Source organism: Kwoniella europaea, chromosome 2, assembly GCF_036810445.1.
Source record: "Kwoniella europaea PYCC6329 chromosome 2, complete sequence".
In the NCBI taxonomy this organism is placed as follows: Eukaryota; Fungi; Basidiomycota; class Tremellomycetes; order Tremellales; family Cryptococcaceae; genus Kwoniella; species Kwoniella europaea.
The window spans coordinates 1,661,564-1,680,064 of record NC_089488.1 but is presented as its reverse complement, the minus strand read 5'-3'; the positions used below and the strand labels follow the sequence as shown (position 1 = coordinate 1,680,064).

Sequence of the window (18,501 nt, the reverse complement as noted above, 5' to 3'; positions counted from 1 at the left end):
ACTCATATATACAAACATATGTAGCTCGCGAAATGATGTATCATGTGCTAATCTCTTCGATTTGCAATGTACAAGTGATATACTGTACGATGTTAAGGTAAAATGCATATCATATATATACACAAAAACATATAATGACCTTTAACTTACCCACTGACAAGTAAAGTAATTACGACGAAAACTGAGCTACCAAATACTGACTAACGGAAGTAGGACTCAATGGTGCCCCCAAATCCGTGATGATAAAATCAATCAAATCAGGTGTAGTGACATCTACCATTGGATTAATCGATTCCATCTCTTTTGTCATTTCTACTCTATTTGCTCCTGATCCCTCAGTAGGCGTACCCGGAACGACGGGACTTCTAGATTGGGGAGTAGCTGATGTAGGTCTACTGAGTGGATTATGAGCTCCGATAGCAGGAGGGTGCGAATTGGGTATGAGCGTGGGGAACTCCAAAGGTATGGTACTTGTGTGTTTCTCATTTGGAGAGATCGAGGTGGTAGTTGATGTTGAAGGGATAGGTAGATCTGTTTGAGATAAGGGATAATGTCTCAAGAACTTGTATGATTCGGCTAAGGCGTAGAATGGTTTTTGCATTGCTTTGGCTACGAGGGCGACTTGGTATGTCCCAACGGAGGATACGAGGCCCTATAAGTGTCGTAAAATCAGTTAGTGTTGATGATGAGCGCAGGAGAAGGTAGAGAGCAGGACGAAGTGAATATGAGGCTGATTTGGAATGAGCGGTTATGGTATGCGAGGATAGCAGATTTTGTTGAGGCAGATAGTGCGCCGAGATGTGGAATTGTATGCGAGAAGATTAGAGGAGCAAGGCAAGAGATTGAAAACGAAAGCAAGACAGTCGGAAATGGAAGATGATCATCCACTACACTCACCCCACTCTCCACGACGGCTTCTGATCCGACCAATACCATATCCACTCTCTCCATCACGTATGCTACCGCACTGTCAAGTACGACCGTACATGGGATCCCATTGGCAGTTAATACCTGATGTGTTCTCATACTACATCAATTTAATGAAAATCATTAGCTTGGTGCTTTGTCCACTATGTAGTCATTGTAAACTTACCCTAAACAAGCTGGTCTCGCCTCTGGAAGCACCAAACACAGTGAAGGTCAGCCACTCCCTCCCAATCAGACTCGAAGGTACACTCACCAGTCACATAGACTTTTATACGCTTATGCTGCTTATGAGCTCTCAAGATAGTCTGGATGACCGTCCTGGAATAACTATGTGTGAGGATCTAAACATGGCAAAAGCAATCAGCTTGAGTTTCAAAGATATTCCATACCTTACAGTCGAAGTGACTTCACATACCACACAGTCATCTCGTAAGAAGCCAACAGCCAAATCTGCTATTTTCTCTCTACATTGAGGAGCTGTTATAGCGCAGAATGAACGGCCTTGAGAAATCAATGATCGCTTATATGATGGGAAGTCCTATGGCCATCAATCACAAGAATCAGTCAATGTCAAGGTTGCTATAGAACGAAATGATAGTTGGTTGACAGACTTGAGCTTACCTCTCCACCCATTGATAAAGCGAAAAATCTCTCCCATAATTGACATCCCGCTCTGACACCTAAACTGGGTTGAGTGTTAATTAAAGCTTGTCGTCCTATCGTAAGTTCTGAGGCGAGTCCAGTAACAGTTGAAGCTGTTGCCATGGGTGGGTCAGTCGCATCAGTGCTCAAACGATTCTGAGAATCCCTCTCTTCTGCCAAAGTTCAACAACTCACCGGTCGAAGCTTCGATCAATTCTACCAAAGCTAAGATAGCTGCTATAGGGTGAGGGACCTATACATGCACTATGTCAGGATCGTGTCTAAGAGACCATGAGAATTTGGACGGTAGTTTATAGTGCAGAGGACTGATAGTGTTCTGATCGGCTCACCTTGTCATCCTCTATAGCCCTCTTGTACGAATGTATAACATCGAAATTCTTTCCAGTTTGACTACCTGATGCGTGTGACTGTGCTGATGGTCTGGGAGCTCCCCTTGCAGATGGGACCGGTGAAAGTGATAGTGGACTTGCTACTTGCGCCATCTCGCTATTGGTGTCGTCGGTTTAAAGTATAGACAGGCGAAGATCTGTGGAATCTAAAGCAGAGAAATATGACGAAGGAAAGATTAAAAACAAAAGAAAGCGGAGGTTGTCTCCTCGAGTCGACTTTGGTCATAGTTAACCGAAATTCATCTCTGATATAATCCAGTTCGCATTCCTATCTTTCGTGCAAGTACAACCATCTTTATCTCTGGTATAGTGTATGCATACAATGTCGAAATCACCTATCACATGCCACGGTGAGCTATACTGCACGATCTATCACGTCCTAACGGCTGATCCATGATATGTAGTACTAGACGCTTCGGTCGGAAAACCAGCACCGGGAGTCAAAGTCTCTCTGGACGTTCTCAGCCTCACAGGACAGGAGACTGCTAAAGAAGCACCAAGAACACTTGCTAGCGGGTTAGTTGATATCGAAACCTTCTTCTACAGCGCTGCTGAAAAGCTGATGTCGGGAACCATAGAGAGACGAACAGTGATGGACGATGTTCCGACTTGCTGAACCACGACACCAAACTCTCACCAGGTGTATACAAGATGACATTCCATAGTGGAGAGTACTTCAAGTCAAACAACGTCGATACTTTCTATCCCTTTGTAGAAGTGAGTACAATCGTTCATGTACAGTACAATAGCTGATACATGAACATGCGAAGATAACATTCTCATACACCAATCCTGATCAACATTATCATATACCCCTCCTTATCAGTCCATTCTCTTATACCACTTATCGAGGCAGTTAGACGTAATGCCATGAGCTTGGCTGGGGGATAGACGTTCGTTGTATTCTACATATACTATGCATGATGTCGTGAACTGCTCCTTGTTTGATACCCAAGATCATGTCGTCTGTGAAACCGGATCGGCTATTGTTACGACTACAACGAGATGACGTTCCTCCTTGATTTTCGTTCGGAAATCTTGATCATAATTTGTTTCTTTCATCTTCCATTCTGCATCGCAAGTCATCAAACATAAAATGTCAAGAGTAGCTACATCATCTTTACTTCGCTCGACCAGTATTGCTCGCTCTGCAATTACGATCCCCGCTAAGCGTATCCTCGGAGTGGAAGCTTTCACTAGCCCCTACCCGTCTGGAATCGCTCATCCCAGAAGATGTAACAGTACCACAAGTACACGTGATCAGCCTCCCAAACAGCCTGGAGCCGATCAATCGCAGAAGCCGGAAGATAATTCTAAGTCATCGAGACTCGAAACAGGTGGAAAGGGCGGATTGAAGATATCTTGGATATTCAGTGGTTTAGCAGGATTGGGAGCTCTAGTGACTATATATGGGTTGTGAGTGACGGTTTCGACACCGTATCGAATTAACCGCTAGCATCATCGATCTTAAAATGCTCATATCTTCTTGTGAGACAGACTGGAATTCTACTCAACTCTGAAGACATGGCCTAAAGCAGTGAGGATACCGCTCCGAGCAGCGTTGAAAGCGAAATTGAGACAAGATTATATGAAATCTGAGAAATACTTTAGGGAGTGAGTATGACCAACATCACTTAGTGACATCGTATCATGTATCATCCGAGGGCAAGCTGATTGTATCATTGTTCTATAGAGCATTAGAAGTAGCTTTGACATTAGGTCCCTCAGCCCTCGAACCAGAACCATTACAGAAGATAACAGGTATATATGTCGAGCTGGCCAATGTCTTAGAATTGATGGGACAGAGAGTGACTGCTTTCGAGGAATTACGAAATGCCGTTGACCTTCTGGGTCCTAACCCAATCAGACAACCTGGATTAGAAGGATCGGGAGAATGGATAGGACAAAGTTACAGATTAAACGATAAAGATCACATTAGGGCGATTGGTCTGTATCAAAAATTAGGTCAAATATCATTAGATATATCCAATTCTACAAAAGCACCCTCCTACACTCCTCCAACTAGTTCTGAATATGAGATCAGCACGCCAATAGGGAAAAAGGTTGGAAATTGGAATGAAGCTTCTGAATATTATTTGTCTTCAGCGTTGACAGCTATGCTCAAATTGGGTCTGACTAAATCCCCCACTCCGACTATTGGCACCGGTAATCAGGATCAGCAGGTTGTCTTGGGACGGGATGTAGACTTACCTTCGGGGGAGATATCAGAAGATGCGGATCAAGGTGGTTCAGTGGATAAAAGAGGATTAGGAATGACGATGGAATCTCTCTCCGAGGTGTATGCCAAGAAAGGACAATATGATCTAGCTGCTCAATTGCTCTTGCAAGCTGTCTCCCTCTTGCTACCCCCTGGTAGTCAGGCGACTCCTCCGGTTAGAGATAGGTGTCAAGGTGAGCCAGTCTAATGAATCCCCAGACGTGCGATATAGCTGACACGTCCAATCCTAATCTGCACACTTATCCAGCTGCTATGGTGCGTGAATCCTCCTTTGCCCATGTGAATCAACCTCGAAGAAATAGCTTGTGCTGACATGTCGGAATGAGATAGTTGATGACGACCATATCCTCCCACGCATTGAAACAATCCTCACCCCAGATAAATGCCGCCAAATCAATCAAGATCTCCAAATCATGGTCATTACGTTCATTACAGTTATCAGAAGAAGCACTACAAGACTCTGAATCTGAGAATTATAAGGATTCGCCATACGAAGCCTCCATAGCTATTTGTTCGAGAGCTAAGAGTGTTGGCCTGTACAATCTGGGGATGTTAGCTGAGGTAAGTCTCTCCTACTTTCCTCAAATCGTTCATCCTATCTTTTTCATATGTGCATCTCAGGCTGATTGAGTGCCTCTTCACTTGGTATAGATGGAAGGTGATTTGCCCGGAGCATTGAATTTCTTCCAAAGATCACTCTCGGCGTCAAGGGAAACGGGCTTCAAAGAAGGTAAAAGGGAGGCCGCAGCTGCCATACGTAGAGTACAAGCCTTAGGTGGACCGGGTACATCATAGTACTGCATATGTGTATGCATACGCCATGCCAAATACTTCGAGTTGCAATTCACCCATGAACGCTAGGCTTCTAGTAAAGCCCAAGTACGCGTAAATTCTATCGCAAATTGGGCTGGACAGATGACTGCATCCTCACGTACAGTAAGTAGTTTCATCTTGCTGCTGTTGCACGTACTAAGAGTACAAGCCGTTCTCTGTCTAGAGCAGGAAAGCAGGAATCAGCTTGTTCTCTTCAGTCGGTCGGCCGATCTCAAGCGTCGGTGCCTGTGCTCCAAGACTAGTAGGGCACTCTCACGCCACAGGCTCCGTCCATCCTCACCATCGTCATCATCCTCATAACGGAAGCTCATTGTCTCACTTTGTGACCATACATAGCGAAGCTGGTGCCGATGCGATTAACGTTCCTCGGCGGTTGCTTGTTTGCAGAATCAAACAGTATATAAGTGCATGCACAAGATCATTACCATGATGACTGTTACACTCATTCTTTACAACTCGACACAAAACTGACCTTCAACTGCACACAAGTGGACAAGACATAACTAAAGACTGAAAATCCTGAAGCGCACTGCACCTCACCCAGACGAAACAAACACGATGAAAGAAGTGGAAGTCTACCAAGGACTCAATAACAACTACTACACTCTCGATCATGGCATCAAGCCACTAGTCTCTATCAAACAATACACATGGACCGAATTCTTCTGGTTCTGGATAACGTTGCCTAAACAGGTCATGAACATTGGTCGATGGGTGAGAGACGGAGAACACAGGGACGAATGGGATCCTACGTATATCATACCGACTGGTCCGTTCCAGAAGCATGTGGTGATAGTTGATAGACCTAAGGATAGTACTAGGTAGAACGGTATTCCCACATTTAGAAGTTTGTAAGTGTTATCTGAGCGGTATTGTTTTACAATAGCCATGATCATCCTTTCGCTGTAGTAACGATATGTATCAATATGCTCACGAATCGTAGCACTCTAGAGATCTGCTGTACTCTCGAGGTCCCTCCCATGTACCATGCTAGATATTACCTGGATATTTGCGTAGACCCCGGTGACGAAATTAATCATATTTCATGAAGTGTAAGAAGTCGTCAAGAATGCATTACCAAATCTCTCATAAAATCGTTATATACAATATCAACCACTGATTCTTTTTTCCTTGCTTCTCTTCGTGATCATGATCCTGTGCAGGGTATAATCCGATACAATCACAATTTGGGTATTCTTCCTTGGATCTGCTTATTGGTGCGTCAAGCGTTACAATGCTTTTGTTTTTATGCCTTTTATGAGATCTTCCTATCATTCTCACATCCGTATTCGTTTAGCCAATCAGTCTGACCATCCTTCCGACCCAGTTGACAATCAGCGAGGACCAGCCTCTGATCTCTATCGGATCTAACATCTACTTCCTTTCCAAGAATCCTACATCGAAAGCTCCCATTGATCTCCTTCCTATAGGGTAAACCGCCGAGCTTTCTCTCAACGTCGCGATCAATCTCTCACAGACATTTGAGGGATATGAGAGCGACTCGACTTGACCACCCGGTCCAAATGCAGGTAGACTTTCGAAACTATCGAGTCAAATCATATCATGTCAGCTTTCAGGATTCAACCAGATACAATCGGTTAGTTTTGAATTCACTCATTCTCTGAGAACGGTTCAACCACTTTGTACATGATCTTTGAAGCCCTCAGTACTTTCTGATTCGCACCGGCACCCAAACCATTATGATTTGAAGGTTGAGAAGGTTGTTTGCCTCCAATCGAAGATGCTATTGAAGATCTTCTCGAAATCCTATTCCTCTCGTTGTGCTCTATCGTTATGGATTTACGTAACGGCGATGGTAAAGGGGATGAATCGCTTGGTCGAGCGTATGACATTTTCACTGAAGGGTTGAATAACCATAACTACGTTTTCAACACCAATCAACACTTGGTCAACCCATCTTGTCTATGTGAGTGATAGCTATATGGAGGGGCAACTCACGTAAATCTTTTTGTCGCCCGTGTCCTCTTCGGAGATTATAAATCGATGACTAGCATGAGCTTGTGATAATTCGAGCATGTCCGAGATGATAAAGACAGAAAGTGGGGATCGGATGTATCTATCCTCAGACCAACAAGAACCAACAAGATCAGATGTTGATCATGGATTTCCTCAGTCACAGCTGCCGTGAAACTCACTCGACCTTGTCATCCTCCTCATTCTCCACCAGGAGGGATACAGCCCATTTCGAGAACCTGACAGTTCCATGACCTGGCTTATCATCGTTTGCCCGTTGTTTGCCCAAAATTTCTCCGCAATGGCAGGAGATGACATTCCATGATTCGCTCTATATACGAAATCAGTGTCAGCCACAACTACTCCAAAGGTGGATTCATCGACGCGTGTAGATTTTTCGGTACGAAATGCAAGATGTAGTCTCGGGAGTAGCTTCCTTCCAATAGATCATGATGGATCAAAGTTTGATCATCCCTAGACTTTCTGATAAATTTGATATAGGACATTTGTATCAGTCAAAAGAGATGTGATCATCTCCTATCCCAAATATCTGCGGCCCTCCGCTCTCGACAAGATCAAACAGAGATGAAACTGACAGAGAGCTTCATCTTGTCATCCCTTGAAGAGAGATGGAAAGGAGAACAATTGGGATCATCCACTGAGATAGGGGGATGAAGACCTTCTTATAGCCCATGTGTAAAACGGCATACGACGAGAAAGCGCAATCTGAATCATGGGAAAGGGAGTACTCACATCATTTCCATTCTCAACGTGAATGTTGCCCTGTTTCACCCTTTCCTTGCCAACTAGCAGATAACTACCGCCAACTAGGACACCCCCATCCTGAGGCCAGAATCCTTCCTTCGTCCGTTCAGCGAGTCGAGCAGTGAACGATGGATCGTTGTGACACATCCAAACTTCCATCATCTCCGCCCAGTGTTCACTGGGTAGATCTTTATACGAGGTATCCCAATAACCGTATGGTAGAGTGGATAGTTCGCGATCACACGAAATACAGCAAAGCGCTCTGGCTTGGATATTGCGTAGTTCTGGTGCAGATAGCGGGTATGTGGGCAAAAGGGATGCTGCAGCAGGAGGCAAGGGTTGAGCGATGAGTTTAGCTTCGAGGTGAAGTGATTGGGCAGTGAATATTACTGATTGTCCAGGCTCGACAGGGGCAGGTAAAGCGATTCGAATGGACATTGAGGGATCTTTCCTAGAAGTGATTATACCTTCCTCGTCATCTGAAGAAGTACTTTCGACCTGCAATTCCAGATTTGATGAGACGCCAACACCGTGTAGAGTGATTTGCACGGAACGGAGGTTCTCTTGGTGTTCGGCGACGTATGCGATGTTGTTCATTTCTTGACATATGTTTACAGTAAGCTTGAGGTGCGGTAAAACTTCAAAATCTCAAATAGCTCACCAAAACCATTACTAGCTTTTAGCCCCAACTGAACACTTCCTCTTCTTACCAGCCCAACGAGCTTCTTGAAAGCAGTAGGAGTACTTCTTCCTGAAGTGCTCTTCTTGCTCAAGCCATCTTCGAGAGGTACAGAATTACTTCTTGATCTGCCCATTTCCACACTCCCTTCGCCACTGGAAGATCGAAGTAACGCATCGCCGCCTAATGAACGCCTACGATCAGGACCTCCACTCAATAGAAAATCTTGGACGGTAACAAGTTCGAATGGATCTTCCACTTTCTCTCCATTCACACCGTGTCGAGGTGTAGGGGGTAAGGAGTCTTGATCGTGTAATCTACCTGACGAAGAGTAATCCATCAGAGTTTCAATCAAGGATGCTCTTCGGTCAAATACCCTTGGTACAGTCGCATCTTGATCATCTAATCTCCTTTCTCCTGATTGATCCATCAAATCACGAAGGAAGTGATCTCTCTGATATAAGATGAAAACGAATTGAGTTATTTCCCTCCATCTATATTGGTAACGGGAGGTTTAACTTACATCTCTAAGATCTCTGGCTCTTGCCAACTCAGCATCCACACTGCCCATCATGGAATCTTGATCTTCCAATCTTCTAGCTTCCGCTTGATCAACAATACGATTTATGAAACGTTCTCTCTGATATTGCAAAAATCGGCAGGAGATCAGCTCAGACACATTTATTACAGCATACAGCATGATCCTGATTCTTGACAGCACGCATTATCTAAGTCTAGGATATACACCTTCTTGCTCATTCCACCGGTAGACAGAGGTCAACTCACCGTCCTCTTCTCCCATCCATCTCCATCAGCTCTCTGACCATCTTCCACCCTGATCCTCCTCTTCCCATGAGCCCTCTCAATCTTATCCCAGATCTCCTCCAACTCCTTCATCTTCTGCCTTTCCAATTTCATCTTATCTTCTTTATTCATGCTCCTCTCATCCACTACTCCTCGAGGAGATTTTAGCTTCGACTTCATTTCGACTCTCTGATCGTGTAATCTCGGTGCGATCGACGATAATCTCTCGATTGCAGAAGTCAGCGAGTCCAGCTCCTGTAACATCTTCTCTCTCGTTGCTGTAGGTCCATTGGACTGAGACAATTCTTCCTGTTGTTTTGATTTGATGGGAGCAGAGGGTCCAGCTCGATCCTGATCTAGGTTTAGGTTCTCGTCGGAATGTATATCATGATATGAAGGTAGTAAAGATGAATTATCTGTTTGAGAAGCCGGTCGATGTTGATGGTCTAAGAACTGTTCGTAGGAGGGTGGTAATCCTTTATCCGTTCCGAAGATTGACGAAGTACTGGAATTCTTCTGCTTCAACTTCAGATCCTGTGGATCCTGTTCCCGTTCTTCAACCGAATCTGAATATGCAGCGCCACCTTGTGATAAGCTGACTATAGCGAAACTCAAACTTTCCAACCTCTGCCAAGCTAATTCTTCTCTTACAACTTTAATAGCAGGATGCAATTCGCCTTCTTTGCTTTCTATCTGCGACTCTTCTTGTCGTGGTAATTCCGCATCATCCTGCAATCTAGCATCCTGCAGACCCTCTAGCAGATTTGTCAAAGCACTGAAAGAATTCTTGATTTTGTTTTCCTGGGGTTCATCTTCATCGGGTTGGGGGTTATCAGGGAAAGTGTCGGTATGTGATGCAGAAGGCGTAGGATTTGTAGAGGGTGGTAACAACTCGTCTAGTTCGTATGTTACTTCTAAAAGATCTGTTAGAGCCGAGGCTAGTTGAGAACTTGACTCTGATAAGCCGGTTCCATTTGAGGTGGAAGTGGGAGATGGTTCGGGTAAGAGGGAAGAGAGGGCATTGATGCATGACTGTTGGACTGATGAGAGGTAATTGCGAACGTTTTGCTAATCCGAGCAATCAAGACATCAGCATCAATCGCTCTCTGGAAGTATATTTATAGACCAGACCAAGTGTCTTTGAAGAACGTAGGCGGTGGATTGGGTTGTATTGGATGATTCTCACATACCTTGCTACCTTCACTCCTTGTAAGAGATCCATTCCCATTAACCCCCGAAGAAGAAGACGTTCCAACCAATTGATGTAATGGAAACGGTTCGGGTGGGGGAGGTAGTTGATCTATATCATCTTGCTGCGGCGGGTGTTGCTCTGCCGGCCGTAGAGCTTCCATCTCGTCCTACCGGATCAAGTATTGTGAGAGGTTCGGAGTTCGAGTTCATGAGAGTAAAACGTGTACACCGACTTAGATATACAGTAGGTCGTATTGCCAAATTTCCTTCAAAGGACTGCGGAATGGTTGTCGACCGAGCTCAATGTTCTGCTCCAAATCTGATTCCCGTATCGATCAGCTCCAGGTATAATGATGGTGATTTCGTTATTGTCAACTACATATGTTGTTAATGCCCCACAAGCCAATGACCGAGCAGTCGTCAAGGATATGGAGATGTGTACCCTTTGACGAGTGGTGAATAGCGATTGACAGGTGATTTCGATAATCAACCTCGGAATGAAATTGTCATAGCGCGCTTAATCCCACATTCCACACACACACGAATACACAGTTTCATACCGTCCAAGTGGCTATCTGAAACCAACCCAAAAACACACAAGTGGAACCAATACGAGTAATGCGAATCATCCATTCACAAACATATGCTAATATCATTCATGTCACACCCGAGTCTATCCCATTATTCCAGAGCATCGTTGATTATCTGCTCAACTTCCTTCTTATGCCATTCCCCAACAGCTACAGCCGTGGTCGCTCCACTGGATCTACCTGCATACCTTACTTGACCTTTGTATCCTACATTGTAAAGAATAGCTTCCAAGCGAGGTTTGACGTAAGACCAAGCACCTTGATTGGAAGGTTCTTCTTGAGTCCATACAATCTCTTTGTCCTTGTTCTCGTCTTTCGAAAGAACCTTCTCAAGTTCTTTATAAGGGAAAGGTGATAGTTCTTCTACACGGATCATGTTTACCGAAGATCGTTTGTCGGATTTGGTTAATGCCTCGAGAAGGGTGTAATAGTGTTTGCCAGAACATAGGATGACTCTCTTTGCCGAGGCGTTAGTGGGACCTTCAAGAATCGGTTGGAAGGTCGTTCCGGGTGTCATGTCTTCCAAGGCAGAAGCTGCAAGCTATGTAACAAAATACATCAGTGACAAGCCCAGACATCAGGAGGCGCACTAGGAAACATACCGGAGATCTCAAAAGACCCTTGGGAGAAGCAATGATCAAAGGTCTTCTGTAATTCCTCTTCATCTGTCTTCTGAGTAAATGGAACAACTGAGCAGGAGTAGAAGGATTAACGAAAGTGAGGTTGATGTCCCCATGAGTATTGGAGGTCTGCGAGTCATTTGAGAGCTAACGAAGAGTAAGAGCACTTATCAGCTGTATTCACTTGGCCTCGAGAGGTAGTTGACATACCTGCAAAAACCTCTCGATCTTACAAGAAGAATGTTCAGGTCCCGCACCATCGTAACCGTGAGGTAGCATCATTACGATACCACTTTGCTTGAGCCATTTAGCTAAACCGAGCTTAGTCAGCTATTGATCACTCGCCTAGCACAACAATGACTAATACGACATGAACCGGAATGCTCACCTTGTGCACCCACAATGAATGTATCAATCATACTCTGAGCACCATTCATGAAATCGCCAAATTGAGCTTCCCATATGGGTAACAGCTTAGGATCCGACCATGATAACCCAACTTCGAAACCGAGAACCGCCATCTCGCTCAGAGAACCTGAACCAAGCGACAAACCATATCAGTTTGGGTTATCAGAACGCACAGGAAAACTCACTATTGGCAAGCTCGAGCTTTCCAGCACTTTCACCCAGCTCTTCGTTAAGAGGAATAACGCAGGACTCCGTTTTCTGATCAACGAACATTGCGTGTCTATGGCAGGCGAGATTAGCTTCTGAATTTCGCATTCATTCTTGGGTGGTCAAACTGCCAACGTACCTTTGAGAGAAGGTACCTCTCCCCACATCTTGGCCCGATATTCTAACGTCATATCCTTCTTTCAGGAGGGATCCAAAGGCCATAGCTTCGGCAGTGGCAAAGTCCACTTTGTTTTCCAACGACTTCAATCTAGACGAGATATGTCGTTTCAATCTTGAATGTATGTTCTAACAATATAATAACATCAGATGTGTTGCTCTGCGAGTGATATGGTGGATAGCTAAACTTACAAAGTTCTCAGGCAGAGTGACACTTGCTTTCGCGATATTCGTCAACTCGCCCTTGTTCACTCCAGTATCAGGATGATGGTCGGCCTCAGATCCAGCGGGCCAAACGTAGTTCTTCCATTTGCCTTCCAACATATCGGATTTAGGCTTATAGTTCTCCATCTGACTGAACTGAGCTTCCAGATGTTCGTTGTAAGCTTTTCGAGCTTGAGAGGCACTTTCTTCGGTTAATACACCTTGTTCCTATCAACAATCGTCAACTATGAACCGCAGCAGCCTCCGAAGGAAGGTCTGAATGGACTCACTTTGAGACGAGCCTCATAGATCTCGGGAACACTCTTCCTACCACGAATCTTTTCGTACATCTTGGCTAGGATTACACATTCATACTTCAGTAATTAGCCCTATCTGTGCCTACAGGCTGACTGACACAGTACTCACGCTGTGTATAAGCAGGTTCATCCAGCTCATTATGTCCCCATCTTCTATAACAGATCAAATCAATGACGACATCTTTTCTGAACATCTGTCTATATCTAAATGCTATATCTACGGCTCGTGCGACAGCTTCGGGGTAATCACCATTGACGTGAAGTATGGGGCATCCAATCATCTTTGCCACATCAGAGGAGTAGACGGACGATCGAGCCAGTGAAGCGGGGGTGGTGTACCCAATACTATAGTAAATCCCTTCCATCAGCCTACATTCTCTCCCGTGACCATACATGAGGCAGAGTACCAGAAACCACATACTTGTTGCTACAAAGACAATACACATTATCAGCAAATTTTTAGACCTACACAGAGTGATTTGAATAATCACTCACTTGACAATGATGTGTACTGTTCCCCCACTTCCAAAGTGCGGTAACCCACTCAAACCCAGCGATTCACTTACTACCCCTTGGCCCGCAAAGGCAGCATCACCGTGTAGTTGAACGCACATAGCTTTGTCTCCTAATTGACATTCTTTAGGAGAGCTTTTAAGCAATTCCATCTGTTTCGATCTCGTCACACCGAGTGCGACGGGATTAACAGCCTCCAGGTGACTGGGGTTCTGTAACATCTTGACATTGACATTTACTTTGCCGTCGCTGCCGAAAGGAATATCACGAGTAGCCGAGAGATGACTGATCACGTCGCCTGTGGCACCTGGAGCAGTGGAAGGGTCGAACTCGGCTTTGCCTCTAATTTTGGCGAACAAAGCCGCAGGTGAGAAGTCCAATAGGTCCGGATCACATAATAAAGATAATCTACCTCTGTGCGGAAGAGAGAGGACGATCGAGGATATGCCGGATTTGGCCGATACTTCGAACAAGGTCGACAAGGCTGGTAACATGCTTTCGGCACCTTCACATCCTATTTTCAGTGATGAAATCAACATGATCGTCTTAACGTATGATTCCGTCCAAGAAAGACAATATATGGCTTACCATATCTCTTCAGATTGGGGAACTTTTTACCCAAGAATCTATCCAACTCTTCACTTCTCATCAACAGCTTCCAGATCTGTTTCTTGCGTTCCTCCTCAAATGGTTCGGGGAAGGATGATGCTTCAGTCTCTACATGATGGGAGAACCACCTAAACAAAACATTATTCAATGATCCCAATCTACCCAAGTTGTCATCTTCGGCCAGAACTGACAATGCGAAGAGGTCTACTTACAATCGTTCATTCTTCTCAGGACAGTGCATATACTCAAACCCAATCTTATCAACGTAAACTTCCATCAAATGCTTTTCAATTTCTTCGAGGGATTTGGACACGTTCGATCCTTCTCCAGTCTCGGTTCGTTCCGGCGCAGCTGTCGAAGGAGGAGTGGTAGGTCTGAGTGAAGGTGGTGTATGCAGAATACCTTGTAAAGGATATGATCGAGTCTTCTGAAGACCGTATCGAGAAGCGTCCAATGCTCCGACCGGACTGGATTTCGAGATATGTCAGTAGAACATATGATAGACAAAAGGGCGATTTACTCACTCTCGGTCCATCAGATCTAGAGGATCAATCTGTGCTGCACGATGTCCATGTCGACGGACAGACTCGACGTATCGCAACAAAGGTGCATTCGCGTTTCTTAACAATATCAGTATAACAAGTCAGCTCAATAGCACCCACCTTCTCAGTGTAGATGACTTACCTGTTATCCAGCTCTTCTTGGGTATCTATACACTACAGCTCAGCGGGTATTTTTGAGTATCAGACTCAAACAGAACTCGAATAACTACTCACAATCTGGCAGTTGATACTTTGCAGGTACTCTATAACCAAAGGTAGCATCGTCATGATACAATCTCACTCGTCTCTGACTGACTTTAGAGAGTACGAGGCGTTTGTCTATTCGTTTAATCCACATCTTCCTGAAAGCTTACGGCCTATGATTGGGAGAAGAAGATAGGAAGGAGGGGCATATCTCGATACACCCCCTTTCCATGCTTATATATATTCGTGCTCGTGGTCGTATAATGGGGAATCTACCGCGACTCATGATCAGATGAACGACAAGACATGGTGATAGGTAGGTGGTGGTAACAGCAGTGAGTATAAGCGCGTATTACCCCTTGAGAGATGTCAGATGTCAATACAACTGAATAGGACTAACCGGTAAATCACATGACCGATCATCTGTGGGTCTGTGCGTCTGTGCGTCTGTGTCTGTGTGCCACGTGTCGGACTGATGCTCCTCCGGTCCGGCAAGTCAAAATCCCATTCCATCGCATCGCATCGAGGTATTCAGTACAATTCCAAACGACCAGCGAAGTACTCATAGATGATATAGAAGCTCTTATACCCAGCGGTCTTCTGAATAGTATAGGCACATAATGAGCGACCTTCCTTTTCCTGTGTTGCCCAAGACCGACGAAGGTAAGAGGATATGTCAAGTCATCAGGGTCAAACCTGAACGATTGGAGGAGTACAAGAAGGTATGTCATTCCATTTGAATGGAAGAGAAAGTGATGAAGAAAACTTATAATGGTGATGGTTAGGTACATGCGGCAGTATGGCCAGAAGTACTTGGCGCATTGAGGAAGGCTCATGTAGTCGGTATGTCTGCTTTTCCCCCTAGCCGTCACTTTCTAGCCTCCGCTTAAAAATGCCTTCTGTCGTTACGGGGTGAGCTGATCTATGAGACTCCTCAATAGACTACTCTATCCACTTCTTCAAACCTCATAATTTGCTTATCGCCCATATGAGGTATATCGGTAACGACTTCGATAATGACATGAAGGGTATAGCGGAGAACGAAGCTACCAAGCGATGGTGGAAGGTGAGTTGATTTTTTTTCTTCGATTCGCATAAACCACACATATAATTATATGGGTATGATATGTGATGTGTGTTGAAAATTTATAGGAGAAGTAGCTGAGATATCTGCTTGTTCATCTGTACAGCTCACAGACGGTATGCAAGAGAGTTTCGTACCCGGCGCTACAGGCTCAGAAAGTGGTCCAGGATGGTGGACAGCTGCTGAAGAAGTGTTCAGAATGGAGGGTTGATTGTCCTATAGAGCCGAGACAGCATCTGTGAACGGAATGTAGTGATGACAATAAAATCTCGAACGATACCAGTTCCTTCAAAGGCTGGATTGGGTCCATCTACCCCAAATACCATTCCCCAAAAGAAAAAACCTGTTTCTTTGATGACTAATAAGCTTGTTTGTCTACCTGTCACTTCGAGAAAGTCTCCTCGATACCAAAAGCGGTTCATGGGTCGTACAATGATCTGCTCATTGCTTACTGACGTGGCGAGTCGTCGATCATCATCGCTCGTGGCTTGGCGGTTTTAGCTGCAAACAAGATTATTCACGACAAGCTTGTCTGTTCCAAGTTTGATATGCCATGATCTATATACAAGACCGAGGTCAGATTCGGTCGACCTTCCCAATTCGACGACGAGAAAGAAGCGCCGAGACGAAGAATTTGTTCTTCTCGTTGGGTTTTCTTCTTCTATTGTGTTTTAGAGTTGTTCTTTCAGAACACCTTCATTCCTTCCGTTCACGAGAGATTTTGTGTTTCTGTTCTTTAAGAGATGTCTTGGCATTTTAAGGGATTTATCCGACATATCCGACAGATGGATTACAGATCGATCGTTCGAGTTTCGTAATCGACCTTTGTAGGCCATGCAGCTATATTTGTAGGCTGAGTGAACGCGAAAACGTAAGATCCTATATCCCAAGAAAACCGGATTAGGCAACAAAGTACAAAGCCTAACGGTCAAGTGACATAAGAAAAAATACGAGGTAAAAGGTTTTGACGTGCCTTTGGGGATAAATATATTCCTATACGAATTGCACGTTGATTGCGTAGGTGGTAGATAACACTATGGATGGGCGATATGAGTATCGACCTTTAATCGTTAGTCGATGGTCGATGACCGGATATCTCGACGACATAGGAGGTAACCTTCGGGCGCCGACTTCGTTCCAACTACAAGCAGTGTATCAGAGTGGCACAATACGTATCGCACAGCAGTATATGGTGTTTGCAACATCCTCAGTGATGTATCTTAGGAGGTGCACGTACATTTGATGATCAGGTACAGCCGGTCGGGATCGATCATCGTTCATCATCCTTTGATTTCCCAGTTTGTATCCCAAATTGAACAGCACAACTCATGCTGTATTAGATATGATAGTACTGTATTAGGATTGTCGATTTTCTATGGCTTTCCGGGGATCGTCATGACCTTGACCCGAATAACCACCTCAGTCTTTGCATATACGTTCAGCGCAGTAGATCTTGTATCGAGAAGCGCAAAGTACAGTTACGAGCGAGATCCGCCAAGCTCGTTTGAGCTGACTTACCCTGAAAGAGGATCATCGGAAGTGGATTATCCGTTTGTCACTCCTATCGTATTAAGGGAAATAGGCGGGGGAGGAGAGCCTGCACCTCAATTTGAACGAAAACAAAGTTTCCTTGCGGTGACGTTATCTTACCGGGTCACACAAAAACTTCTGCAGTAAAGCTGCTGGCTTTGTTGGCTTTACGTGATTTCTATCTTTATGAGAATTGGATTCGTCTTTTGTTCCCTTCCCAGTACGTTGTTGTTACCTCCTTTCGCTCTTCTAATCGTGCGCCAAGGCGTCTACTAGACCTACACCTACGAAGCAGAAGCGAATGCATGTACAACAGCCAGCCTGGTATCTCATACTTGTAGTGTACAGTGGTATATGGATGATGATCCACAATAAGCTTAGGCTAAACACGGCTTAGGCGAAGATCACATCATATCGTATTCTCTCATCGGTTTTACCACTGTTTGTCTTGTACTATTGTACCACTGCAGTACATTACATTCATTCTTTTCGTCGGTTCTTTGTTCATCAACAATCCCCTATATCCAAATCACTTGTCCTCATTCATATAATACCCATATCGATTTATACAATACGCTACGGGTCAGCATCAGTGTGAAATAACAACAATCATTCAATACTTGGTTGAAGATCGAACAAGGCTGGAACTAGTCTGCAAATTCCTACGGAAAGAGGGTTACTACGACTATACCATTCATCACTATCTGAATCACTAATCTTCCAACATCTCATTCGTTCTCATCTCATCAACTGACCAAGTTTGGGGCATTTGATTAGAAGCAAATACGCGGATACAATAGATTTGGCGAGTTTCTGCCCATCGCGATAACAAGTTCCTTAGAGATTTGTAACTATCAGACCCGATCATCATACGGACGAAACATCTGAAAAGTATTTGAAGATCGTTGAACGCAGTCTTTTCACCAGCAGATATTGGGATTAAGATCGAAGTCGGTACGCCCTCAAGTCTCGGTCTTCGATCCATTTGTTCATTAAGATAGGAAGATAGAAGATAGGATCGGATAAAAGTC

General features: G+C 44.5%; 7 protein-coding genes across 7 annotated transcripts; 4 read left to right on the top strand and 3 right to left on the bottom strand.

Moving 5' to 3' along the window:
• Positions 1-169: 169 nt before the first annotated feature.
• On the bottom strand, positions 170-2,072 carry V865_006967 (uncharacterized protein; the record flags this gene model as incomplete). Its single annotated transcript, XM_066230723.1, has 8 exons — positions 170-652; positions 898-1,027; positions 1,094-1,115; positions 1,181-1,268; positions 1,343-1,465; positions 1,549-1,682; positions 1,765-1,822; positions 1,920-2,072. The coding sequence occupies 8 exons, from the start codon at positions 2,070-2,072 to the stop codon at positions 170-172; spliced, it is 1,191 nt and encodes a 396-aa protein (XP_066086820.1).
• A 229-nt stretch (positions 2,073-2,301) lies between these two features.
• Positions 2,302-2,839, top strand: V865_006966 (hydroxyisourate hydrolase; the record flags this gene model as incomplete). Its single annotated transcript, XM_066230722.1, has 4 exons — positions 2,302-2,329; positions 2,384-2,495; positions 2,558-2,696; positions 2,750-2,839. 4 exons carry the CDS (start codon positions 2,302-2,304, stop codon positions 2,837-2,839), a joined length of 369 nt encoding a protein of 122 aa, XP_066086819.1.
• A 236-nt stretch (positions 2,840-3,075) lies between these two features.
• V865_006965 (uncharacterized protein) lies at positions 3,076-5,013 on the top strand (the record flags this gene model as incomplete). Its single annotated transcript, XM_066230721.1, has 6 exons — positions 3,076-3,395; positions 3,477-3,593; positions 3,673-4,391; positions 4,466-4,473; positions 4,549-4,779; positions 4,870-5,013. The coding sequence occupies 6 exons, from the start codon at positions 3,076-3,078 to the stop codon at positions 5,011-5,013; spliced, it is 1,539 nt and encodes a 512-aa protein (XP_066086818.1).
• Positions 5,014-5,610: 597 nt separating this feature from the next.
• V865_006964 (uncharacterized protein) lies at positions 5,611-5,877 on the top strand (the record flags this gene model as incomplete). Its single annotated transcript, XM_066230720.1, has 1 exon — positions 5,611-5,877. The coding sequence occupies one exon, from the start codon at positions 5,611-5,613 to the stop codon at positions 5,875-5,877; it is 267 nt and encodes an 88-aa protein (XP_066086817.1).
• A 549-nt stretch (positions 5,878-6,426) lies between these two features.
• On the bottom strand, positions 6,427-10,626 carry V865_006963 (uncharacterized protein; the record flags this gene model as incomplete). Its single annotated transcript, XM_066230719.1, has 10 exons — positions 6,427-6,595; positions 6,667-6,932; positions 7,012-7,129; positions 7,209-7,357; positions 7,780-8,390; positions 8,453-8,516; positions 8,583-8,924; positions 8,994-9,110; positions 9,257-10,342; positions 10,465-10,626. The coding sequence occupies 10 exons, from the start codon at positions 10,624-10,626 to the stop codon at positions 6,427-6,429; spliced, it is 3,084 nt and encodes a 1,027-aa protein (XP_066086816.1).
• A 520-nt stretch (positions 10,627-11,146) lies between these two features.
• V865_006962 (oxoglutarate dehydrogenase (succinyl-transferring), E1 component) lies at positions 11,147-15,010 on the bottom strand (the record flags this gene model as incomplete). Its single annotated transcript, XM_066230718.1, has 16 exons — positions 11,147-11,596; positions 11,658-11,822; positions 11,886-11,986; positions 12,064-12,210; positions 12,269-12,363; positions 12,430-12,596; positions 12,660-12,899; positions 12,962-13,026; positions 13,098-13,333; positions 13,410-13,415; positions 13,484-14,015; positions 14,090-14,238; positions 14,323-14,577; positions 14,635-14,730; positions 14,795-14,819; positions 14,887-15,010. 16 exons carry the CDS (start codon positions 15,008-15,010, stop codon positions 11,147-11,149), a joined length of 2,853 nt encoding a protein of 950 aa, XP_066086815.1.
• A 466-nt stretch (positions 15,011-15,476) lies between these two features.
• Positions 15,477-16,151, top strand: V865_006961 (uncharacterized protein; the record flags this gene model as incomplete). Its single annotated transcript, XM_066230717.1, has 4 exons — positions 15,477-15,578; positions 15,642-15,699; positions 15,798-15,922; positions 16,047-16,151. The coding sequence occupies 4 exons, from the start codon at positions 15,477-15,479 to the stop codon at positions 16,149-16,151; spliced, it is 390 nt and encodes a 129-aa protein (XP_066086814.1).
• Between the last annotated feature and the right edge of the window lie 2,350 nt (positions 16,152-18,501).